The sequence below is a fragment of the Lissotriton helveticus genome, chromosome 8 (assembly GCF_964261635.1).
Source record: "Lissotriton helveticus chromosome 8, aLisHel1.1, whole genome shotgun sequence".
Taxonomy (NCBI): Eukaryota; Metazoa; Chordata; class Amphibia; order Caudata; family Salamandridae; genus Lissotriton; species Lissotriton helveticus.
The window spans coordinates 1,660,041,570-1,660,068,523 of NC_136069.1; the positions used below are offsets into that span (position 1 = coordinate 1,660,041,570).

At 49.7% G+C, this 26,954-nt stretch overlaps 1 protein-coding gene across 2 annotated transcripts in view; it reads left to right on the forward strand.

Moving 5' to 3' along the window:
* ILK (integrin linked kinase) overlaps positions 1–26,954 on the forward strand; it is a 283,194-nt gene that overhangs the window by 172,808 nt on the left and 83,432 nt on the right. For both annotated transcript variants that reach the window (XM_078658746.1, XM_078658747.1), the window contains exons 4-6: positions 23,869–23,964; positions 24,750–24,846; positions 25,690–25,773. In XM_078658746.1, the coding sequence (XP_078514872.1) occupies positions 23,869–23,964; positions 24,750–24,846; positions 25,690–25,773 (277 nt within the window). The remainder of the gene's footprint in view (positions 1–23,868; positions 23,965–24,749; positions 24,847–25,689; positions 25,774–26,954) is intronic.

Genomic DNA, 26,954 nt, shown 5'->3' on the forward strand with positions numbered 1-26,954 from the left:
TCCCAGTGACCCCCTCCTACTCCCAGCGATCCCCTACATCGCTTCTGTGTCCATCCCAGTGACCCCCTCCTACTCCCAGCGATCCCCTACATCGCTGCTGTGTCCATCCCAGTGACCCCCTCCTACTCCCAGCGATCCCCTACATCGCTTCTGTGTCCATCCCAGTGACCCCCTCCTACTCCCAGCGATCCCCTACATCGCTGCTGTGTCCATCCCAGTGACCCCTCCTACTCCCAGCGATCCCCTACATCGCTTCTGTGTCCATCCCAGTGACCCCCTCCTACTCCCAGCGATCCCCTACATCGCTGCTGTGTCCATCCCAGTGACCCCCTCCTACTCCCAGCGATCCCCTACATCGCTGCTGTGTCCATCCCAGTGACCCCCTCCTACTCCCAGCGATCCCCTACATCGCTTCTGTGTCCATCCCAGTGACCCCCTCCTACTCCCAGCGATCCCCTACATCGCTGCTGTGTCCATCCCAGTGACCCCCTCCTACTCCCAGCGATCCCCTACATCGCTTCTGTGTCCATCCCAGTGACCCCCTCCTACTCCCAGCGATCCCCTACATCGCTTCTGTGTCCATCCCAGTGACCCCCTCCTACTCCTAGCGATCCCCTACATCGCTTCTGTGTCCATCCCAGTGACCCCCTCCTACTCCCAGCGATCCCCTACATCGCTGCTGTGTCCATCCCAGTGACCCCCTCCTACTCCCAGCGATCCCCTACATCGCTTCTGTGTCCATCCCAGTGACCCCCTCCTACTCCCAGCGATCCCCTACATCGCTTCTGTGTCCATCCCAGTGACCCCCTCCTACTCCCAGCGATCCCCTACATCGCTTCTGTGTCCATCCCAGTGACCCCCTCCTACTCCCAGCGATCCCCTACATCGCTTCTGTGTCCATCCCAGTGACCCCCTCCTACTCCCAGCGATCCCCTACATCGCTTCTGTGTCCATCCCAGTGACCCCCTCCTACTCCCAGCGATCCCCTACATCGCTGCTGTGTCCATCCCAGTGACCCCCTCCTACTCCCAGCGATCCCCGACATCGCTTCTGTGTCCATCCCAGCGATCCCCTACATCGCTTCTGTGTCCATCCCAGCGATCCCCTACATCGCTGCTGTGTCCATCCCAGTGACCCCCTCCTACTCCCAGCGATCCCCTACATCGCTTCTGTGTCCATCCCAGTGACCCCCTCCTACTCCCAGCGATCCCCTACATCGCTTCTGTGTCCATCCCAGCGATCCCCTACATCGCTTCTGTGTCCATCCCAGCGATCCCCTACATCGCTTCTGTGTCCATCACAGCAATCCCCTACATCGCTTCTGTGTCCATCCCAGCAATCCCCTACATCGCTGCTGTGTCCATCCCAGTGACCCCCTCCTACTCCTAGCGATCCCCTACATCGCTGCTGTGTCCATCCCAGTGACCCCCTCCTACTCCCAGCGATCCCCTACATCGCTGCTGTGTCCATCCCAGTGACCCCCTCCTACTCCCAGCGATCCCCTACATCGCTGCTGTGTCCATCCCAGTGACCCCCTCCTACTCCCAGCGATCCCCTACATCGCTTCTGTGTCCATCCCAGTGACCCCCTCCTACTCCCAGCGATCCCCTACATCGCTGCTGTGTCCATCCCAGTGACCCCCTCCTACTCCCAGCGATCCCCTACATCGCTGCTGTGTCCATCCCAGTGACCCCCTCCTACTCCCAGCGATCCCCTACATCGCTGCTGTGTCCATCCCAGTGACCCCCTCCTACTCCCAGCGATCCCCTACATCGCTTCTGTGTCCATCCCAGTGACCCCCTCCTACTCCCAGCGATCCCCTACATCGCTTCTGTGTCCATCCCAGTGACCCCCTCCTACTCCTAGCGATCCCCTACATCGCTGCTGTGTCCATCCCAGTGACCCCCTCCTACTCCCAGCGATCCCCTACATCGCTGCTGTGTCCATCCCAGTGACCCCCTCCTACTCCCAGCGATCCCCTACATCGCTGCTGTGTCCATCCCAGTGACCCCCTCCTACTCCCAGCGATCCCCTACATCGCTTCTGTGTCCATCCCAGCGATCCCCTACATCGCTTCTGTGTCCATCCCAGTGACCCCCTCCTACTCCCAGCGATCCCCTACATCGCTGCTGTGTCCATCCCAGTGACCCCCTCCTACTCCCAGCGATCCCCTACATCGCTTCTGTGTCCATCCCAGTGACCCCCTCCTACTCCCAGCGATCCCCTACATCGCTGCTGTGTCCATCCCAGTGACCCCCTCCTACTCCCAGCGATCCCCTACATCGCTGCTGTGTCCATCCCAGTGACCCCCTCCTACTCCCAGCGATCCCCTACATCGCTGCTGTGTCCATCCCAGTGACCCCCTCCTACTCCCAGCGATCCCCTACATCGCTTCTGTGTCCATCCCAGCGATCCCCTACATCGCTTCTGTGTCCATCCCAGCGATCCCCTACATCGCTGCTGTGTCCATCCCAGTGACCCCCTCCTACTCCCAGCGATCCCCTACATCGCTTCTGTGTCCATCCCAGCGATCCCCTACATCGCTTCTGTGTCCATCCCAGTGACCCCCTCCTACTCCCAGCGATCCCCTACATCGCTGCTGTGTCCATCCCAGTGACCCCCTCCTACTCCCAGCGATCCCCTACATCGCTTCTGTGTCCATCCCAGTGACCCCCTCCTACTCCCAGCGATCCCCTACATCGCTGCTGTGTCCATCCCAGTGACCCCCTCCTACTCCCAGCGATCCCCTACATCGCTTCTGTGTCCATCCCAGCGATCCCCTACATCGCTTCTGTGTCCATCCCAGCAATCCCCTACATCGCTTCTGTGTCCATCCCAGCAATCCCCTACATCGCTGCTGTGTCCATCCCAGCAATCCCCTACATCGCTTCTGTGTCCATCCCAGCAATTCCCTACATTGCTTCTGTGTCCATCCCAGCGATCCGCTACATCGCTTCTGTGTCCATCCCAGCGATCCCCTACATCGCTTCTGTGCCCATCCAACCGATGCCCTACTCCCAGCGATTCCCCTACATCACTGCTGCGTCCATCCCAGCGATCCCCTACATCGCTGCTGTGTCCATCCCAGCAATCCCCTACATCGCTTCTGTGTCCATCCCAGCAATTCCCTACATTGCTTCTGTGTCCATCCCAGCAATTCCCTACATTGCTTCTGTGTCCATCCCAGCAATTCCCTACATTGCTTCTGTGTCCATCCCAGCAATTCCCTACATTGCTTCTGTGTCCATCCCAGCAATTCCCTACATTGCTTCTGTGTCCATCCCAGCGATCCGCTACATCGCTTCTGTGTCCATCCCAGCGATCCCCTACATCGCTTCTGTGCCCATCCAACCGATCCCCTACTCCCAGCGATTCCCCTACATCACTGCTGCGTCCATCCCAGCGATCCCCTGCATCTCTGCCGTGTCCATCCCAGCGATCCCCCACATTGCTGCTGGGTCCATCCCAGCGATCCCCTACATTGCTGCTGGGTCCATCCCAGCGATCCCCCTACATCGCTGCTGTGTCCATCCCAGCGATCCCCTGCATCTCTGCCGTGTCCATCCCAGCGATCCCCCACATTGCTGCTGGGTCCATCCCAGCGATCCCCTACATCGCTTCTGTGCCCATCCAACCGATCCCCTACTCCCAGCGATTCCCCTACATCGCTGCCGTGTCCATCCCAGCGATCCCCCACATTGCTGCTGTGTCCATCCCAGCGATCCCCCACATTGCTGCTGTGTCCATCCCAGCGATCCCCTACATCGCTGCCGTGTCCTTCCCAGCGATCCCCCACATTGCTGCTGTGTCCATACCAGCGATCCCCTACATCGCTGCCGTGTCCATCCCAGCGATCCCCCACATTGCTGCTGTGTCCATCCCAGCGATCCGCTACATCGCTGCCGTGTCCATCCCAGCGATCCCCCACATTGCTGCTGTGTCCATACCAGCGATCCCCTGCATCGCTGCCATGTCCATCCCAGAGATCCCCTACATCAATGCCGTGTCCATCCCAGCGATCCCCTACATCGCTGCCATGCCCATTCCAACGATCCCCTACATCGCTGCCGTGCCCATTCCAACCATCTCCTACATCGCTGCCGTGCCCATTCCAGCGATCCCCCTACATCGCTGCCGTGCCCATTCCAACAATCCCCTACATCGCTGCCGTGCCCATTCCAGCAATCCCCTACATCGCTGCCGTGTCCATCCCAGCAATCCCCTACATCGCTGCCGTGCCCATTCCAGCGATCCCCTACATCGCTGCCGTGTCCATCCCAGCAATCCCCTACATCGCTGCCATGCCCATTCCAACGATCCCCTACATCGCTGCCGTGTCCATCCCAACAATCCCCTACATCGCTGCCGTGCCCATTCCAGCAATCCCCTACATCGCTGCCGTGTCCATCCCAGCAATCCCCTACATCGCTGCCGTGCCCATTCCAGCGATCCCCTACATCGCTGCCGTGTCCATCCCAGCAATCCCCTACATCGCTGCCATGCCCATTCCAACGATCCCCTACATCGCTGCCGTGTCCATCCCAGCAATCCCCTACATCGCTGCCGTGCCCATTCCAGCGATCCCCCTACATCGCTGCCATGCCCATTCCAACGATCCCCTACATCGCTGCCATGCCCATTCCAACGATCCCCTACATCGCTGCCATGCCCATTCCAACAATCCCCTACATCGCTGCCATGCCCATTCCAACGATCCCCTACATCGCTGCCATGCCCATTCCAACGATCCCCTACATCGCTGCCATGCCCATTCCAACGATCCCCTACATCGCTGCCGTGCCCATTCCAACAATCCCCTACATCGCTGCCATGCCCATTCCAACAATCCCCTACATCGCTGCCGTGCCCATTCCAACAATCCCCTACATCGCTGCCGTGCCCATTCCAACAATCCCCTACATCGCTGCCGTGACCATTGCAACGATCCCCTACATCGCTGCCGTGCCCATTCCAACAATCCCCTACATCGCAGCCGTGCCCATTCCAACGATCCCCTACATCGCTGCCATGCCCATTCCAACGATCCCCTACATCGCTGCCGTGTCCATCCCAGCGATCCCCTACATCGCTGCCGTGTCCATCCCAGCGATCCCCTACATCGCTGCCGTGCCCATTCCAGCGATCCCCTACATCGCTGCCGTGTCCATCCCAGCGATCCCCTACATCGCTGCCGTGCCCATTCCAACGATCCCCTACATCGCTGCCGTGCTCATTCCAACGATCCCCTACATCGCTGCCGTGTCCATCCCAGCGATCCCCTACATCGCTGCCGTGCCCATTCCAACGATCCCCTACATCGCTGCCGTGCCCATTCCAACGATCCCCTACATCGCTGCCGTGCCCATTCCAACGATCCCCTACATCGCTGCCGTGTCCATCCCAGCGATCCGCTACATCGCTGCCGTGTCCATCCCAGCGATCCCCTACATCGCTGCCGTGCCCATTCCAACGATCCCCTACATCGCTGCCGTGCCCATTCCAGCGATCCCCTACATCGCTGCCGTGCCCATTCCAACGATCCCCTACATCGCTGCCGTGTCCATCCCAGCGATCCCCTACATCGCTGCCGTGCCCATTCCAACGATCCCCTACATCGCTGCCGTGCCCATTCCAACGATCCCCTACATCGCTGCCGTGCCCATTCCAACGATCCCCTACATCGCTGCTGTGCCCATTCCAGCAATCCCCTACATCGCTGCCGTGTCCATCCCAGCGATCCGCTACATCGCTGCTGTGTCCATCCCAGTGACCCCCTACTCCCAGCGATCCCCTACATCGCTGCCGTGTCCATCCCAGCGATCCCCTACATCGCTGCCGTGCCCATTCCAACGATCCCCTACATCGCTGCCGTGCCCATTCCAACGATCCCCTACATCGCTGCTGTGCCCATTCCAGCAATCCCCTACATCGCTGCCGTGTCCATCCCAGCGATCCGCTACATCGCTGCTGTGTCCATCCCAGTGACCCCCTACTCCCAACGATCCCCTACATCGCTGCTGTGTCCATCCCAGCGATCCCCTACATCGCTGCCGTGTCCATCCCAGCGATCCCCTACATCGCTGCCGTGCCCATTCCAGCGATCCCCTACATCGCTGCCGTGTCCATCCCAGCGATCCCCTACATCGCTGCCGTGTCCATCCCAGCGATCCCCTACATCGCTGCCGTGCCCATTCCAGCGATCCCCTACATCGCTGCCGTGTCCATCCCAGCGATCCCCTACATCGCTGCCGTGCCCATTCCAACGATCCCCTACATCGCTGCCGTGCTCATTCCAACGATCCCCTACATCGCTGCCGTGTCCATCCCAGCGATCCCCTACATCGCTGCCGTGCCCATTCCAACGATCCCCTACATCGCTGCCGTGCCCATTCCAACGATCCCCTACATCGCTGCCGTGCCCATTCCAACGATCCCCTACATCGCTGCCGTGTCCATCCCAGCGATCCGCTACATCGCTGCCGTGTCCATCCCAGCGATCCCCTACATCGCTGCCGTGCCCATTCCAACGATCCCCTACATCGCTGCCGTGCCCATTCCAGCGATCCCCTACATCGCTGCCGTGCCCATTCCAACGATCCCCTACATCGCTGCCGTGTCCATCCCAGCGATCCCCTACATCGCTGCCGTGCCCATTCCAACGATCCCCTACATCGCTGCCGTGCCCATTCCAACGATCCCCTACATCGCTGCCGTGCCCATTCCAACGATCCCCTACATCGCTGCCGTGTCCATCCCAGCGATCCCCTACATCGCTGCCGTGCCCATTCCAACGATCCCCTACATCGCTGCCGTGCCCATTCCAACGATCCCCTACATCGCTGCTGTGCCCATTCCAGCAATCCCCTACATCGCTGCCGTGTCCATCCCAGCGATCCGCTACATCGCTGCTGTGTCCATCCCAGTGACCCCCTACTCCCAACGATCCCCTACATCGCTGCTGTGTCCACTTGCATGCATCGCCCTGCATGTTTACCAGCCCGACTTGCATGTGTACCAGCATGCTTCTGATGCAATTTGGACACAGTGCTACTATTGGCTTAGTCTGAAACTTGCTGGGTGCAACCTTACGTCTAATCTTCATGTGTGTGGCATTGTGACATAGGGCACAGTAAATAAAAATGACAGAGTTTATAGTGATGCTACAGAGCAAAGCATCAGAGGGGTAAACTTATTTTTAGATCTCTGCTCCTGTGCGTCTGGTTTCAAGATTCCAGTGCCATTTTTAAGATAATCTATATTGATCACATAAACTTTAGTGTTCACAAGTATCCTATATTGCAGTCCACGTCCCAACATATAAAGTGCAGAATATGTGACTGCCTCAGATGTGCTCCTTGTTGGTTTGTTTGGCGCTACAGTCCGAGTTTGCTTCTCTAGTTGCCTTTTAAAAGCTACAGTTCACCTTAATCCCATCTCTTTACATGTTCCAAAGCCGAGCAACGTAATGATCCCCTGTTAGTAAGAAAGGTTTTTAGAAATGGATCAACTGACTTCACATAGCATTCCGTCAAGTAGTTAAAGTATTTAGAATTGTATCTGAAATCATTTTTCCTGACCTGAGATGTAAAGGAATATATGCTCACTATACTGCGTGCCGGGTCAACGTTGCGTACCCACGGCCAGCACCCGTCCGCTGTGTCGCTTCCTGCGACACTTCCTCTCGGCAGGCTGTCATCACTTCACAGCCTCCCTCCCCTGATGCCAGTTGGATTGTTTCCAGGTTGTTCTGCCAGTTGTGCTTCTCTTCGACAAATGGATCTCCTCAAATTCATGGAGACTGGAGATGGATCTGCTGTGGAACATAAGCTGACAGGAAAGTTCCCTTCGCCGAAGGTGTTAACATGTGTCGTCATGATCTGTATTAAGGATTCACCTGAAACGTAATCTTGCTGGCGGACAGTGGTCACTGCTGTGAAACGTGCAAAGCTGTCTCCGTAAACGCTTGAAACTGGATGACATAAACTCTCTAAAGTCTCCGAAGACCTTCCTCTTGAAGCGGTGATGTGAGCCTGGATGTCTCTGGTGCGGTTTGTATTCTGCAGCCCCAAGAGATCCTTTCAAATGTAGAAGAGTCTTTCATCAGTGGCTTGTTTATTAATATCATCATTTGAAGGCATTTCTTTTCGTGATCCAGTTTATAACCAATGTCTTTTTTCATTGCGATCTTTCTTTGTCATATTTTCTCCATCCTCAGAGCAAAGCTTGAGATGAGGGGGTGGCCGTTTTAGGTGCCCGAGGGCTTGAGATATAGCAGGTTTTCAAGACTACCACTTAGTATGTAACTTTCATTGTTGTATTTTGTGCAAACAAATGCCAGCACCCCAGCTTCTGCGCTCAGTGGACTAGAAGAGATAGATAAATCTTATTAATTGTTATTTTGAATATTTCTATTCTGGATAGCTCATCTAATATGGAACTCGATCCCAGTCCCTATCAGGACTACCCCCTCCTTCTTTAAATTCAAAAGGCAGTTCAAAGACTTCTTCCTCAATGGATCTCTCCCAAATGGATAGCTGTTGACCAAGCTCAGAATCCGGACCACTACGACTCACCGCCACCTTAAATCGAAGTCTACTACCTCGCCCACCCCGTCTCGTTCCCTGGACTTCTTCCCCTTCACGAACGGACGTCGTTCACAAGTCAATGTATACACCATTGTTTTATTGTTATGATTTCTATGCTACCAATTTTTTGTAAAGCGCCCTGATATTTCCGACCTGTCATGAATCAAAGCTTATACTACTGCCATACTATGTAACCTCTCCGCTGCAAATGTTGTAAAGCGCTCCGATACCTTTGGGTCTGGCCAGCGCTATACAAAACTCTTAACCAAATAAATAAATAATAAATAAATACATATCCTATACCTCTAGCCTGCTTCTGGCCCTCCCACACTTGTGCTGCTTACCCGTGTGTAGGTGGTGGTGATAAAGTTCTGGCTGAAGAAGGCTTCTCGCTGCGGTTGCTTGGCTCTCAGTGGGGCCTTTCGTCTTGTTCCCTTATTTGTTATTTAGACCTTGAAGCCAAGCTCTGAGCAGCTGGAATCCAGTGTGGAGTTCACTGTCTGGGGTTTGCTCTGCTGTGCTTTTCGCCTATCTTCGATCATCTAGTTACTTTATTTCAATCCACTGCACCTTCCGAATGACGTAGCAGAAGTAGACCTAGAGTGGATTTGTGTACTTATGTGTCGGACAGTGCCACAATCATCTGTAATGGCAGTGTGACTTTTAGCCACAGCAGTGCATGCCATTGAGTCCGCTGCTGTGTACAATGCACAGGAGGATTGCACAGTGCATGCCACAGCAGTGCAGAGTGCATGTCACAGGCCACAGTGCAAGCTTGAGACCATTGCAGCCCTTAGTTTGTGCCATAGACTTCAGAAACTGCACAGTGCATGCCACCAAGTCATTAAGAACAGTGCATGCCAGTCTGCAAGAGCTGTGACTGGTTCATTCCATAGTGTCTGTATAAGGGGCGCTCAGTGCACAGTACATGTCTTAAAGTCCACAAGCGCTGCATACATTGCATGCCGGAGTCTGGAGCGGCAGAACAATGTGCGTTTCATGGTGCCTGCAAGAGCCACGAGGCCTCCGCTGCAAACAAAATGAACAAATGTGTATGAACAGTTAAGTCTCTGTTACAAACTATACAGCTGCATGCATCTACTAATAAGGCCAGGTAGCAGAAATCCTGCATGAAACAAACCTCAAACAGTCATCTTAAAGACCTATTCGCCAGCCATCAACTGCTTCGCTAGGTGAAAAAGAGACCCAGCAATTTTATGAAGACATTATTTGCGACTATAGTGGATTCTGATGTTTCTTCAAATCTTTCTCATTGCAAAAACCATGGTCTCCTTCACCTGGGGCAAGTGAAGATAAGCAGGCGGAGAAGACGGTTGTAGATAGAAGCCAGGGGTATGGGTGAAATCTGAGTGAGCAAAAGAATGATGGATTTAACCCAGATCTCTTGACTGGGGCTGAATGTATGATTTATTCAGCATTCAGTCCATCATTTGTTTGCCTAGCACGGTCGAAAAGTAGCCATAAAGCAAGAGAAGGCAATCCCAGCCAAAGTAGTGTGACTGCTGTGCCTGCTTCAGTTTATCTTTCTGAGTGCAGAGGTATTAAGTGAACACAAGATCTATGACATCAGTGAGTCTTGCCTGGTTCTGTGCAGTCCATCCTGCCACACTCCGCATTGTGTTGCTTGGAACAGAAAAGCCAGAGTTCCTATTCTAAGGACTTGGCATTCACCCACACTGACTTCCTGTTGGACATTTCCGGTCCTGCTGCTCGGCCTGATATGTCGTTTTTCACTGTAGCATCCCCTGCTAGCCCTCGGAGATAAACGAACGAGTTCAGAGCCCTGGCAGCCATCACGGGCAGCACCCGCAGCATGTGCTGCTCCTGCTCGGGCAGAGCGCCTCACTGTGTTGTAGGAGCGCCCCCTACATCTCACCAGCCTCAAGGCCAAGTATGGGCTGGAAAGAGGGGCGCCAGCAGTGGCGGTCTGTACTATGAGCAGGGAGGGCGCATGACAAGCTCCTGCCCGCCTGATCTGAAAATGAAGAGTGCCTGTCAGGCTGACCTTTGCTCAGCATGACTGACATTCTTTATAGTGGCCAAAAAGTGAGGGGTCGTTGGCCCTCAGCCCATTAGAATGAGCCGCGGCTGGATGCCAGCACATTTTTTCCATTCTTTGTCTTCTAGACAGGTCCAGCTGCTGCTCTCATTGTTCCGGTAAATAACTTTTTTTAACCATGCTATTTATTTCTCCAGGAACTGTTCATTGTAGCCTACATTTGCCTTTAAAAGGCTATCTATGCTCAAAGGCTATTTAACCGTGATTGCCTAAAAAAAGGCAATAAGTCTGAGCTGAATTTTGTTTGCCACATCTGACAAGTGGCACTATAACCGAAGGTATAATCAGCCAGTCTTGGCATTTCAGTCAAACACATGTTGCACCGTTGAGCTGGTGGTTTTTCTTTTACCACTTCTATTATGGGTTCAAAACCCCAGAATGCAGAGTGATGCCAGAGTGCCACAACAGACCGAAGCTGCTCTGTGCAACACTGAGCCATAAATAAGTGAGTTGTGATTTACAACTTCACAAAGTCGTCTAGTCCATTTCTCAAACTGCTGGTTTCATATGTAAAAACCAAAAGTGAATTCTGGTCACACATTGTGTCAGTGTTTACGCTTTTATTCACATCCTGCATTAAAACTAGCCCTGGCAATGCAAATCATTTTGTCTTTTGTGTAGTGCAGAGCTTTATATCAAACTTCACCCAAAAAAAGCTACGACATGGAACGCAGCAAGTCATCTTTCCGTAAAACAGACTATATAAAGGATGGCAGGCAGTAGCAGGAGGAACATCACACGATTCTCTCACACACGCAGAGCAGGTGCCACAGAAGCAGCTAACACACCACAGAGAGAGTGAGGAGATTTTAAAGGACTGTTGTATGCTCCATAAACAGATCTAATCATACAAGATACCAAACTTGAAGAAATAGCCAGGCCTTTTCTTGCGCTACCATGCATTTAGATGCTCTTGGTCTACCTAGAGTGGTTTGCTTCATCAGTGGGTTCCACAGAAGGCTCTGAGAAGCATCCTAGGGCACTGCTGTTCAGTTATTGTACAGTCTCCGAGTTACAGGTCCCTAGCTGGGGTGAGGGTATCTCCCTTCTTATGTTCACATTTATGTTCTCCCTTTGTTGAATTGTTCGACTTGTATTAAAATTGTTTGGGTATGCTAAAAATGTTGACTGGTGTTCCTTTGCCACAACATTAAGTACAGGATGATCAAGCACTGGACCCTGCTTATTTTGTCTGTCAACATGTTTCAGCCTATTGCCCCAAAGGAGTCTGACGCCTTCCGCAGGAATATAGGTATTGCATATGATATATTGTGGAAGTCCTTGGTTGATAAGGCATATCATTTGTTCTTTTCATAAGATTGGGCAATAACAGTGGAAAACAAACTCTTCTTCAGAGCATGCACACCTTGGGCAGAAACAGTGCAAGCCACCCTCCTCCATAAGACAGATACTGCTAAAACAGCAGCATCATACGCCTTCCCCATCACAAGGCGGGCACAAATTGTGCAGCAGCAATGCAAACTTTGCTGCCTCAGGACAGGTACAGCATGACCATAGCAGAGCAATGTTTGATCTTTCACAGAAGGCAGCAAGTGCACTCTTCCAATCCTCCTGAACAGATCCAGCAGGGAAGACTGGTACAAGCTTTCAGCCCTCTTTGAAGGCATGATTGACATGCAGCCTACAGACCGCTCTCTGGAGCGGCTGTTTACTCACTCAGAGGAATTTATAGGTGGAGGTGGAAGTTCTGATACCATTCTCATTTAGTTGATATTCCCTGCTGGCATTCTGAAAGTCTGGCTGCGGTCAGTCTAAGACCTGTTGTTTGAGTTGATTCTTTGATTTTCCGCATTTTGAAAATAGCCATTACCTGGTAGGTCACTGATATTTGGAGCAGACCAATCGTAGTCTAAGTAACTATACTTAGGCACTTAGATGCCAACCTCTTTGAAATGGTTTTAAGTGCGTGCATCAGGCACTGTGCAATTCCAGCCTCTGTGCTGCAGCTGTTCAACATGCTGAGGCTGCCTGTGGTTCAGAGTACCTAATTTAGACACCGCCTCTTTAGGTGGCGACCCATTCCTAATTCCTGAGCCTCTTCTGCGAGGACTGTATCTCTTCACCCCAGACCGCTTCCTTTGCTGCTCCAAAATGGAAATCGAGGAGCTGAGTCGATAGTTTCTTAGCATTGGTCCATTCCGAGGTGTGGGTGCTGCTTGCAGCCACTGTGGCAGTCATCACATAAGAGCCCCATTGGGCAGACATCCATTTCATATAATCCTCTATTCCTGCCTTTCTGTGTATCCCATTTCTCCTATCCTTTCCCAAATGCTACCCCACTTTGTACATAGCTTCTCCCCATTCCACTTTTAACTTTTCCTTGCCACACGCTTTGCTCTTGTAAGTTGCCCCTCAGCAGCTGTGCCACATTTTTTGCTCATCAATGTGTATTAGGATAGTTCACCACCATTTCGATGAGCAATGACTCTACTCTTCCTCTTAAAAATAAATAAACAAAAGAAAATACTCCTCTCCATCTTCTCCAACAACCTATCTACGCCCACTCCAGTCCGGCCCGCACACGCTCCATTTCACAGATACTGTACTATCTCACCACCGCACACCGCAGCCGTTTCACTTCCATTCTCAAACTGAACCTTTCCGCTGCCTTTGACACTATTGACCATCACACACTACTCTCCCCTTGCATCACTGGCCTTGCACACACCTGGTTCACCTTCTACCTCTCCAGCAGCACGTTTACTATTACCGGGGACACAGAAACCTGCACCCACGGCCAATGCGTGTCTGCTAGTACCAGTTGATGGCCTGTCCACCCTCTCTCTGTAAAGCCTCCTCTTTCAACTTCTCATATCAACCCTCCTAGAGCACACAGATCATCTTCTCCCATTGTTTCGCTTATCTGTAAGCCCTCATCTCTGTGCTACAGCCATGCGGCACTACCTGGTCCTAAATCACTCCAAAAGAGAAGTGTTGCTCTTTCCCTCCACCACTTCACCCTCCCGTCTTCCCATTTCCGTCTGCCCGGCTGGATTTTGCCTCCTCAGCTGTTAGCCTTAGTGCTCTCTGTAGCTCATGTAGGAAGATGGAAGCTTTCATCTGCACTGCAGGCGCCGCCACTTTCAATTGCTTAAGATGCGGAAGAGCTGCAGCCCCGTTAGATCCGCTCCTGACCTCACTGCTCTTCATTTGTCTTGAGTACGGGAGCAGTCTTCTGGTGGGTTGTACCAAGTATACCTAGGCGCCTCTAGACCAGGCTGCCACCTGCACTCGGTTTAAGTCACCTAAGGACCTTCTCCCCTACCGACACCAATCCACCAGGATCACTGCCAAGAAAACGGCCATAACTGCAGACCACCGATAATAACCTTCAAAGCAGTAAATAGTGTTGCTTTTAGCTGACTGTCACACCAAAATCCTGCTACCTAACAACTCAAAACCTCCAATCAGCCTTTCAGTTACAGCCAATGCACCCTGAGCAGGGTCCCGGGTCCGAGCCATTTCCATCACTTGTGCCGTCAAATCACAATATTATTTGCCGCAACAAAAAGCTGAAGATGGCGAACCACCCACTTTTGTAGTAGTAGATAGTAGGCGTCTGACATACGGTGTGTGTTCCCTTAGACAGGGGTATGACCCGTTTCTTGTTGTTCGTCTTTTCCCTCCCAGTTCAGCCATTGGGGCTGCTCCTGCCCCAGATCTACTGCTTCCTCCTTCTATGTGAGAAATGCACATTCATCGCCTGTGGACCATCATCATGGCGGTGTGCATCTCTGATAGAAAGGGGTTCACTGCTCATAAATACAGAACGGAAACAAGTCTTCCATGTATTTGATTTTTCTACCTCTGCTGTGCACCAAAGGCTGATTTGCTCATTGTGCTGGACAGAACTCTTGCAAATGGACGGTGCCCTAGCAGGAAGGTCGCGACCACTTTACACAGACCTTCTCAGGGGCCAGTGCAAGTCAAAAGGGCTTCGCGCCGCTTCCTGTAACCCTTACACTTGTTCACTGGAGGCCTGCTTAGGGCCTCTGTGCACTTCAGGTTTCAGGCAGCATTTGAGAAGCTGCCAAAGAAAGCCTGTAGCCTCACCCGCCCACAGTTGCTGCATCGCTCTTTTCTGATGGGACTGGTAGAAAAGCTGATTCAGCCCTTGGAAATGGAACATTCTGAGATGGAAAGTGTCCACCTGTGCAGTTTTAAAATAGGACTCAGAGCCCTGTTGCAATCACACAAGCAAGTCTGGAGAGAGAGACTATCGACATCAGGAAAGAAGGCGAGGAATGAACAGGCTCAAGACTGTGCCTTGTCCTATTGTTTGCGTGGGTGTCAAGGACGTGAAAAAAAACTTGAAATGGCAACTCATTTCTAGGCTATAAAAGGACAATCTCTCAAAATCTAGTCTGAAAGTATGATGTGAAAAGTGTAAAAGTGGGTGTCAGTAACCTGGGGAAAGGGGAGTCCAGACACAGCTCAGTGTGAGTGAAACTTCATCAGAGCAGAGATCAGATACGTCAGGGGAGAAAGAAGGCGCAGCCAGACTGTGTCTGGAAGTCACACGCGAGACTTTGGTTTGTGAAATGACTTTTCTTGCACATGAAAATGAGTCTTTGGAAGGCACAGTGCGGTCTCTGATGACTGGTGCGAGGGGCTTCTTGCATGAAGTCCTTTCTTAGTCTCTGAATCCACGTGGGGTGTCCTCCTGTGTCATGAGAGATCTTTACGTGAACACCCACCGAATGTCTTCCAGGTGAAGAGCCCCATGACGCGAACAAGGGAAGAGATGCTACTCCTCTGAACATCTTTGGTCCCTGTCCTACTGGTCCTCCTGCCTGAGTGTGTGAGATTACTAATCTGCTTACTCTGGAGGTATTTCCGATAAATATTTGAAGGAAACCTCATTCCCAACAGCAGAACTTTAATGAAACTAGGAAATTTTACACCTCGGCTGTCTAAGTATGTTGACTTTGAAGTTCACATATTTATTTAGAGCGGATAATTGAATAGCCTCTTTTTTTCTGATTTTAAGTGTTGTCTCACAAGATATAGTATAGATCTGCGCCTTGCCTGCACTGTTTTAGATTTCATGTTTATTGTGAGAAATAAAGTAGTAGGCAACGTTTCTTGGAAGGAATAAACTGAATCTCTCACTTACAAAGTTTTAGCGTGCGCTTTATTCAGTATTTTATATATTTGTGTATTAATTGTTACCTGTAAGGTGTTGGACTCCGCTTTTTAACTCTTAGTTTGTTGTACTGCTTACTGCTTCTATTTATTTTCTCTGATGTCTTCTGTTTTTAGCTGTGTTGTGTTATTTTACTCTGATCTTGGTGGAAAGCGTCGGGACACTCTAACCGAGTAGCCGTACGCTATATAAAAGCTTTATAACATAACATAACATAAGCAGGTAAAACCTTGGCGAAAGAATGAAGGCAGATGTGATTTTCTACACTTACGTAGGTGAACGTTGCGGTGCTCTCCAAGGTTGGGCCCTTCACTCTACTTATTGTGTCTTAGATTAGATGAGGGCTACTACAGTTATGAGCAACGCGAAGGAAAATCCGGACATAAGAAGCCAAGCATTGGCACAGCCGATAGGATAGGTCTTTAGTTCACTTTTGGCTTTTTTAACGCTTGTTTTGCTTTATCACGGTTTTTGTGAAGCTATTTTTTGAGGAGCTGCTGGATCCTCACTAATGTAATAATAAACAGTGGGAAAAATGAAAAGTATGTTTTGGCCTCAGAAAACACGCTTTGCCTTTGTAGTCCATGGGACTTAAGGGAACTTCTCTGAGTGGATCTGGTCCACCTAAAAGAGCAGACTTCTGTTGGTCGCAGTGAAGTTAGCCAGTGGCTGAAATGACCCACTGCTCCATGCTGTAGCGGGCAGAAGAAAAATGTGAATGGCACAATAACAGTGGATGAAGATGGCTGGCTAAAAGGGTGTACAACAATGTAGCTACGTATGTACGTATATATGTATGTCATGGCTAACGCCAAACCTAGAAAGCAAATAAAAAAGACCACAGCACACTTTTGAAACACATTTGAATATTTGAATAGCTGCAAAAATGCTTGAAAGCAAACGTGTGAAAAGTGTTTTATATTCTTTCACTCATTTTGTGTCTCCCTTTGTCACTTTGGGGGACTCACCATACAGAACCTTTAGGGTATGGTCTGTCTTTGGCAATCAGTACGCTGCCTTGACGGGCGTTGATAGTAGTTACAGTCCCCCCTATGGAGGTTCGTGTTAGCCCTCTTACCCGTGCTGTGTTTGTGAGACTCCAGATTGCTGTACACAGTCCCACCCCATCTGTTTGTAGCTCTGCAGAAGGTTACCCTCTGTATATTAATGCAGGAACCTGTCTGCACACTGCCTGCTATGCAGTAAGAAATGTAGGGCACTATAAGAAAAAAGTCCCTTCGAGGTTTAAATGTTTTTAATTCCCATCCTTTTAATTTCTTATTTGATAAATTTGCCATCATGTGTTCTTATTTTGTACTTCCTGACTGGCATAAATAACTCTTCAGATTTGAATCTAGGAATTTGATATGGTTTTCGTGAGGCCAAGTAATTCACACCGCAGATCCTCTGTGGCGGGGGCGGGGAGGCGGGGGTTGTATCGTGTTGTAGTGTTCTCGGCTGCAGTGCACTTAGACATCAGCCCTTTAGAGCTGTCAACAGGATGGTTAGTGTAATCCCCTTCATCAAGGACTTGGACAGTCTAGTTATCGCTGTGCTAGTCCTTCCTGCGTTTGGTGTTTTATTCTTCTGTTCTGAATCTGGCAGGGTGTCCGCTGTGTTGCTTTAGTCTCCTTCTGTGTCTCTTGTTTTGCCATTCAGTAATTTCAGACTCCAATCTGAGCTCTGTAGCGCTGACGTTCTGTGTTTTTTCTTTTCTTCAAGGCGCACTAGATGCACGTGGCGATAGCTGGCAACACCATAATGGTTAGGAAAGCCTCTATCGTGTAAAGTCAACTTGTCAACCTAAAAAGTGACTTTCAGGGATCTGACACTCCACAGGGATGCATCAAGACCCACCATCTAATGGCAATGTATAGATCACCATGCGATGCTCCGCCAGCCAGTCACAGTTAAGCCGGATAAAGCTGCAGACTGAGTACACCGCTGATCCTTGGGTGATCTGAAAAGCTTGCTAATCCAGTCTGGTAATTGAATGCAAACCTTTCCACAACGTCGGACCTGCCTACCTCAACCACCGATTCAGAAAAGGGGGTGGTGATGAACAGAGTGTCTGAATTAAGCAGACCACTCTTACCCAGTCCAAAGATCAGGGCTTGATCCATCACCGTTATTTATCTCACTGCCCCATCCCAGCTCAGAACCTGGCTATATGCAAATTAGTCTGTCCCTGGCCCAGTGCATCATGGGAACAGGGCAGACCAAACTACTAAGCCAATTCTTCACCAGAAAGGAGACAAGCTACCGGGGACCGGTTTCTGGCATTTCAGCCTCTTCGGCCCGGCTTGCTTGAATCCTGATGGAGCAGTGAGAAAGGGACTCATGTCTGAGTATACCCTGCCACACCTATAGTGGCCAAAAACGATTCAGAAAAGGGGGTGGTGATGAACAGAGTGTCTGAATTAAGCAGACCACTCTTACCCAGTCCAAAGATCAGGGCTTGATCCATCACCGTTATTTATCTCACTGCCCCATCCCAGCTCAGAACCTGGCTATATGCAAATTAGTCTGTCCCTGGCCCAGTGCATCATGGGAACAGGGCAGACCAAACTACCAAGCCAATTCTTCACCAGAAAGGAGACAAGCTACCGGGGACCGGTTTCTGGCATTTCAGCCTCTTCGGCCTGGCTTGCTTGAATCCTGATGGAGCAGTGAGAAAGGGACTCATGTCTGAGTATACCCTGCCACACCTATAGTGGCCAAAAACGATTCAGAAAAGGGGTTGGTGATGAACAGAGTGTCTGAATTAAGCAGACCACTCTTACCCAGTCCAAAGATCAGGGCTTGATCCATCACCGTTATTTATCTCACTGCCCCATCCCAGCTCAGAACCTGGCTATATGCAAATTAGTCTGTCCCTGGCCCAGTGCATCATGGGAACAGGGCAGACCAAACTACCAAGCCAATTCTTCACCAGAAAGGAGACAAGCTACCGGGGACCGGTTTCTGGCATTTCAGCCTCTTCGGCCCGGCTTGCTTGAATCCTGATGGAGCAGTGAGAAAGGGACTCATGTCTGAGTATACCCTGCCACACCTATAGTGGCCAAAAACGATTCAGAAAAGGGGGTGGTGATGAACAGAGTGTCTGAATTAAGCAGACCACTCTTACCCAGTCCAAAGATCAGGGCTTGATCCATCACCGTTATTTATCTCACTGCCCCATCCCAGCTCAGAACCTGGCTATATGCAAATTAGTCTGTCCCTGGCCCAGTGCATCATGGGAACAGGGCAGACCAAACTACCAAGCCAATTCTTCACCAGAAAGGAGACAAGCTACCGGGGACCGGTTTCTGGCATATCAGCCTCTTCGACCCGGCTTGCTTGAATCCTGATGGAGCAGTGAGAAAGGGACTCATGTCTGAGTATACCCTGCCACACCTATAGTGGCCAAAAACGATTCAGAAAAGGGGGTGGTGATGAACAGAGTGTCTGAATTAAGCAGACCACTCTTACCCAGTCCAAAGATCAGGGCTTGATCCATCACCGTTATTTATCTCACTGCCCCATCCCAGCTCAGAACCTGGCTATATGCAAATTAGTCTGTCCCTGGCCCAGTGCATCATGGGAACAGGGCAGACCAAACTACCAAGCCAATTCTTCACCAGAAAGGAGACAAGCTACCGGGGACCGGTTTCTGGCATTTCAGCCTCTTCGGCCCGGCTTGCTTGAATCCTGATGGAGCAGTGAGAAAGGGACTCATGTCTGAGTATACCCTGCCACACCTATAGTGGCCAAAAACGATTCAGAAAAGGGGGTGGTGATGAACAGAGTGTCTGAATTAAGCAGACCACTCTTACCCAGTCCAAAGATCAGGGCTTGATCCATCACCTCAACCACCGTTTCAACGTCCACCAACACTCCAGGCCACTGCGCTCAGCCTCACTCCTCTTTGCGCACATACCCGCTTCCGCAGGACCAAGGTAGGATGACGCTCTTTTTCCTACATCGCCGGCAAGTCCATACCACATCAGGACTTCCCCATCCTATATCAAATTCTGCAAGAAAAGGAAGATCTGGCTAATCGACTAGGAGCCTGATCAGCCTACCCACATAGTCCAACGCTTGATACCCCTCGAGTAGTGATAACGTAAAATTTGCCCACACCGGGCTCTGGTACAGGGAACAAGCTTATTATCAGGAATCAGAAAGAGACTCGAGGTTCCTGAACTGTAACAGAGCGCAGGGGAACCCAGCAGGGCAATAAAGAGTTTACCGATGGGTTTCGTTTGTGCATTTTCTAAGCTTCAGGAGTGTGCATTTGGGAAGCTTTAGTAGTACCAACGAGGAGCTTTCCCTAAACAACCACTTCAATGCCCATTTATCTCCCAACAATCTCGCATTCGCATTCAGGCCAATAAAACAGTGTGAGACTTCTTCAATTCCAAACTAGGGGGCATCTCATATTTTGTGTCATTGTTCCTCTGCCTGTCGGTTCTCATGGGTTTGACTGTGCTTCAGAGTGATCCCATGTGGTGAGGCAGAACACAGTGAGGGAGTCACCAGGGTGGGTGAGGAGCAAGCAGGGAAAGCCTTCTCCAAGTCCTGCCCAAGTCATATGACTGGGTCTTCCTACTCGAGGTCTCAGGGTCTGATGTACTCTCTGTGTCCCCAGAAGGCTCATTCGCGTATGTCCAATTCGGTCAGTCTCATCCAGGAGGGCTAACGTTGCCCGAGACATTAATATGTTTACTTTCCGAGGGCACAACATTTCACAACCTCTACAACCTCTTCTAAGGATTTAGAAAACTTCCATATGAATACCACATTAGTGACTGCGTCTTGTAATTTTCAAAAGGATAGTCTCACGTTCTAAGGAATAATGAATTTGTTCCTTGATGCAGTTTATTTCCTAATGTTCTGGCCAGTAAGCATCACGTATTCCTGTATGAGACCACAACCAACGCAGTGGCAGAAAGTTGGAAACTGGCAAAATAAAAAAAAATAAAATCCCTAGTTAACTTTAAAGTATCATACGTGGGACAGGGGAAGGCCGCTTTCCTGCACCAGCTATATATCGTCTGTATTTAACAGTTTGCCTCAAGTATCGCTCCATTATGATATAACCAGTATAGAGGGACTAACCATTGAAATCAGATTGCATACATTGAAAAAGATGTAGGGACTTGACAGTAATTAGATGGAGTTCCCTATTCTAGGAAGCCAAACAAAGTTGCAGCAGGGACAAAGCTCCACCTTGAGAATGTACTTTTGTGTTTGTACATGTTTTGAATGACATGGTCATAGCACAGTGGACTATGGTCTCTCAGTGCTGATGAACAACGTTACTTTGGCACTCCTTTTCGGTGATTCCCCATTGGCGCTTTGTTATGCTATTGTTTGTTGTTTCTAGTTTGGCAGACTGGGTCTTCTTATCCTTTGACCCTCATGCTCTGTCTTCCTAAAATATTCCCCTTTGCTTCTGTCCTTTCTCCGGTGTTCGCCCTTGTTGAGATCCTGTGTCTCTTACTGTAGAATGCATTTTATTTGTTAGCCCACTTCTACACTGCTGGCTGCTGTGTCCCTGCTAGGCTGCCAAGCGTCCCTTTGGCCCTGGTGTCACACGCTGGAAGGCTGTGAAGGACATTGTGAGGTCGTGGCCCCATGTCGGGAGACTCTGCACTTCTGGACATTGGTTGAATGTCAGGGCATTTTCCTGGTCTTGAAACACCTGGCAGGGGCCCCGAACGGCAGGGGGGATGAACTCTGCCATCGATGCTTTGCGGCTCATGAATGGTATCTACATCCGATGTGGTGCAAGGTCTCTTCCGTGATTGGTGAAAACCTTGGTTAGATCTATTCGCCACTGCCGAGAGCACACAATGTCAGCACTTTTGCACATTGAAGTTTCCAGCTCGGTTCTCGCTCAGAGACACGTTTCGTCTTGAGTGGGATTCAGTACTCCTGTACGCCTTCCTGTCGATACCACTCCTGCCCTGAGTTCTGGAGGATATCAGGACGTACCGGCCCAAAGTTATCCTTGTGACTCCAGATTGGGCATGAAAAGTATGGTATCCTGAGCATGAGCATTGGTCCTTCGATCAGGTTGCCGCCTCTGGAGGACCTCGTGTCACAGCAACAAGGCAGGGTTCTGCACCGAACGTGTGCATTCTCCGCCTTAGTGCATGAAAATTGAGTGGCGACTGTTGATGCTTCGATTTCCCTCCCTATGTCGGTGAGGTCATCTTGGCAGCCAAACGTCCCTCCACATAGAGCATATACTCCTGTGTTTCTTGGCTTAGTGCACTGACAAACATGTTGACCCTCTGACTGCACCCATGTGTTACTGTTCGGTTTGTTTTGAACCCAGCAAGACCTTTCTCTGGCCACAGTTAAAGGGTATCTTATGGCCATCTCTGCTTTTTTTTGCAGTTGCCTGATCAACCCTCCCTGTTCAAGTCACCTATTATGACATGTATTTTGAAGGGCCTCCAACATATATTTCCACCCAAAACGTGTTCTTATTCCCCAATAAGACCTTAATTTGGTTTTGACATTCTTAATGTGCTCAGTCTTTGAACACATTCATAGTTACCCTCTAAAACTACTGATGATCAAGACAGTCTTACTGGTGGCCATCACATCGGCTAGGAGAGTCAGCGAGCTGTAAGCCCATTCTCTTTACCTTCCGTACACCAGCTTCTTTCCAGACAAACTGGTTCTCTACATAGTGTCTCCTTTTTGCCTAAGGTGGTGACACCGTTCCATGTTGGCCAACGCGTAACCCTCCTGACCTACTTTGCTCCGCCTCATCCTACCAAGGATGAGGAGAGACTCTACCGGTTGGATACAAAAGGAGTGTCGTCGCTCGAAATAGATCGCACAAAAAACACCGGGTGGGTGATAATCTTTTTGTGTTGTTCTCTGGAGCGAAGAAGAGGAAAGCATTGCAGAAACATACCTTTTCCAAATGAATTGCACTTGGTATTAGGATCTTTATGCACTGCCAAAAATGCAACCCCTAGAGGGCTTTAAGGCTCCTTCCACCAGAGCCAAAGCTGTGACCACTGTGCTTGCTCGTGTAGTCCCTATATTGGATATCTGTCAGGCTGCGATATGGGAATCTTTGCACATGTTCACCAAGCACTACTGCCTTGACAATCTGGTCCATCATAACTGCCACTTTGCCAATTCGGTCTTCGAGGACTTTTTGGTGTGAACCAGTTTGCAGACCCACTTCCAGGGAGATATTGCTTTGGTATCTTATTCTAAGGCAAGGAATCTGTGGCAGAAGTCTCTAGCAGTTGAGCAAGCTACTTACCTTCGATAACACCTTATCTTGTCGAGACTCTATTTAGCCACAGATTCCTTACTAGTGCTCCCAACCTCCCTGCTATAACAAACTGGTCTTTTGAACGAAGCATCGTCTCTGATTAGTGTCCAGACCTTTCCATAAGTTGCTTAAATTACTTTGATATCAGTCCAGGCAGTCTTTGCTTGCTTCAGTCAGTTGTGCCAAGCTGCTGACTTGATGTAAATCACTGTGGTTATCAAAGACACCAGATGGAAAATGGAGAAACCCCAGAGGCTTATACTACTTGGCCCTTTTGTAATAATAAAGGGGACAAAGTCCTGTTCAAATGTCACCTTACTACTACTACTGCTGCAGCTGCTACTACTACTACTACTAGTATGCAGAGCTCGAATGCCCATACTGGTCAAGGCGGATTTGAACCTTCTTTTAACTTGTACGTAGGCCCAATAACCCCGTAATATCTCTGTATTCTGTACTCTGCACTCACGAAGATCCCTCGTTGGAACTCGCAGAGTGCTTCCTTCCAATAAGTGTGGTGCTCTTAAGGTGTTTCCTTCTCTTGCTGTAACTTGGGGCTGTGTTCTCTGAATTGCCTGAGTGTGGTGTGTGGGTGAGTATGGGTTGGGTAGTGTGGACTCTAATGCTCTTGTCACCAGTTCGATAATGGTGAAGGGACTGGAGAATGATACGCAGCCTTTCTTTCTCATAATTTATCGGTGTTTGAGCTATGGATTTGAAATTTCTATACATGTTTTTTTTGTTGCAGTTGATCCAGTACAAGGCAGACATAAATGCAGTGAACGAACATGGAAACACTCCCTTGCATTATGCCTGCTTCTGGGGTCAGGACGAGGTAGCTGAGGTAAGTCTTTGTTTTCAATCCTCCTTCTGTTACCTCTTTTTATGTGATCTCCAGGCGAGGCATCACCCATGCCTTCTCTCCATGGAATGTTGCACTTATTCACCTCTAGTTGGGATTCAGCTGGTGTCCTGACTGCTGTCAGTGTGTTTTGTGGTGTTTTGTGGCTAGCCTCATCCAGGTGTAGGGTCTGCTGATGCCCCTTCCTCCAAGTGTTGTTTTATGCATGGATTCCTGGCTTTTTAGTGAGGCTCTTTGGGAGTTAGTTTTGTTATTTTAATGGGGTTTTGCACGCCTGCAGTCACTGTAATGCCCTGAAACCTACATATTCACTAGAGATAATAATGTGCTGCATGCATCAAAGGCTCTTTCTGACCTTCCTCTGCGGTTGTGGATGTTTTTATGTGGTTTGTACACGATGAGTGCTCCATCAGTTCTCAGAAAATGATTAGAAACCTACCCTTCGCCATGTTTGAAAAATGTCTGTCCCCTTACCCTCATTCCCTCATCACCCCATGGCTGGTTTGTTAATGGCTTCCCCATTAGCTAGTGTCTTTTTCTCGACAGTCTTGCCAGCAGGGCGGCCTCAGCCCAGCATCCTGTCTGATATTCTCTACCAGATTTGTACTGATGTACCTTTGATGAATGTTTCCACTGTTCTAAGAACACACGCTTGTTATGACCAACACCTCGGGCTCTCTCGCCTGGCCAGTCCTCCTGTTTCTCTGTAGCCGTCTCACTAGTGGCATCTGTCACTCTGCACACTAACCATTCTTTTCCTCCCACAGGATTTAGTGGCCAGTGGCGCTTTAGTGAGCATCTGCAACAAGTATGGTGAGATGCCAATGGACAAGGCCAAGGCTCACCTCCGGGAAATCTTGAAAGGTGAAGTGTTTCCATTCCCAGCAAAACTCCGCTTTAGGTCCTCTGCGGCTGCTATTAGCGCTATAGTATAGCACTTCGTTTCACGGCAAGATATTTGGAATCCTGTTGTTCAACTTTGTGAGATCAGAAGATGTTAATGTGCTGGCTAGGCGTGAATGTCTGATTCCAGTGCTTCCCAGCAGTTCATGTCTTGCAGAAACCCTCTTGTGAAAGAGACGTCCATCTTCACATGCGATTGAGAACAGTCTGTGTAAGAGGAGCACTATGGGCTGTTTATGAATGTGATTGCGTTTGATTTCCTGAGAGAACGTGGGTCCATCTCTAATGAAGCACAGAGTCCTGCAATTCACTGTGCAATGTTTTGTTGCCTCCAGAATCGCCATGTAGTGAGTAAAAGCTTTAGGAGCATTTTGCGACTGAAGAGTTTATTGGATGAATGAAGTGCCCAGTATTGTCTGCTTCTATATGGCCCACCATTGGTTGGACCCGAAGGAAGAGGAAGCTATTTAATGAGGTATAAGGAGCTCAGTTTGCTTTCAGTGATCTGATGCCGCATAATTGAACTCCTCATTTCACATGACTGAGGACAAGCCTCAAGCTTAACAACGAATGCCCACGTTCTCCTAACCAGGCACTTGTAGGAGTTTAAAAATCATAGCAGCCTGTGCTTTTTGAAAATGTTGACGAAGAACTTGGACAGCACAATTTTTAGGACACAGATTTTGTGAATAGCATATGTGTGTATGTGTGTGTGACAAATATTAGTTCACCCTGTCGAGCCAACAGGGTCAAAATTAATTCCTCCGGGACTCACATTTTCTTTGTTAAACTTTTTCTTTGCAGACCGGGCAGAGAAGATGGGGCAGAGCTTGGGTAAGATTCCGTACAAGGACACCTTCTGGAAGGGAACAACCCGAACGCGACCCAGTAAGTCCCCGTTTTCACATTCACTTTGTGTGATGAGTTTCAGTGACTTACTTGCGTTCACTATGTCTTCCAAATGCTGAGTTTATGCTCTAGGAAGGTCTGCTTTTATTTTTTTTCATTGTTCATTCCTGTTCAGCCAATTTGTCACACTCCCACCATGTCAGACCGGTCTTCCGCATAAAGTCGTTAGTAAATTGAAGGTGTTGCAACAAGTATTAAATACTCAGACTTAGTTAGTCAGTTTAGCTTCAGCCTTATGTATGTATGCTGTTTTAGCATGTTTTTTCCCTAGATGTAAAGATGTTGGAGTATTTTTATTTGTATTTGAGAATGTATTAAGTTTTGTTTTATGTATGTACAATGTATAAAGTGTAAACTTATGTCCAAAGCAGCCAAGTGTTGTACAAAAGATGCAGCCTTGGAGTAAAAGACTATTTTGCAAGAAAGATGCACATAGAACGAAGTGGAGAGAGGAGTAGGACAACTGTGTTCATTGGCAGAGGCTAAGATTACATGGGAACCCTAGGAGCATGCTGAAAGGAGAATTCTTGATATTTATATGTTCGGTTTGTCGTTGGTGATTTATTTTGTGTTATGCTGCATAGTTGTTTTAACATTTATTTGTTAAGAGATGTAGTTTACGTTTTTTGCCCCGTAGTCCCTGCTATATAATGATAGATTTCATCACTTCAGTTCTGTGGCCCTTGCAGATAAGATGAGCTGGTTGGGCTGAAACACCCTTTGGGCAGAAGGACAGCAGGGCCACAGGGCAGAAAGGGGCTACTGGGCCCTAACTGTGATGTTGGAGATCATTTCCCGCTGGCGTCCTGGGATCAGTTTCACTCTGGCTCTACAAACTGCAACCAAGTACAAACAAGTGCCCCTATTTCAGTGCTTGACTCTCAGGATACAGAGGGCAAGCAGTCAAAGCCTTCTCCAGGAGGTAGTGTGGGGTACACATTCAGGAGAGACTGGGAACCCCGCCTAGTATGGGTTATTCCTTGCTTTGCTTTCTGGAATAGTTAGCGTTCTCTAGATGCTCCAAACACCGACCTTCTCCTCCTGCACAATCTTTCTTCCTCCTGGGCCAGGCACACTCCTTCCCTCTCAACAGGTAAACAGGCTTTTGGGCACTTCTGGCACAACCCCTGCTTCTCCAGCAGAAAGTGCCGACTCCAGAT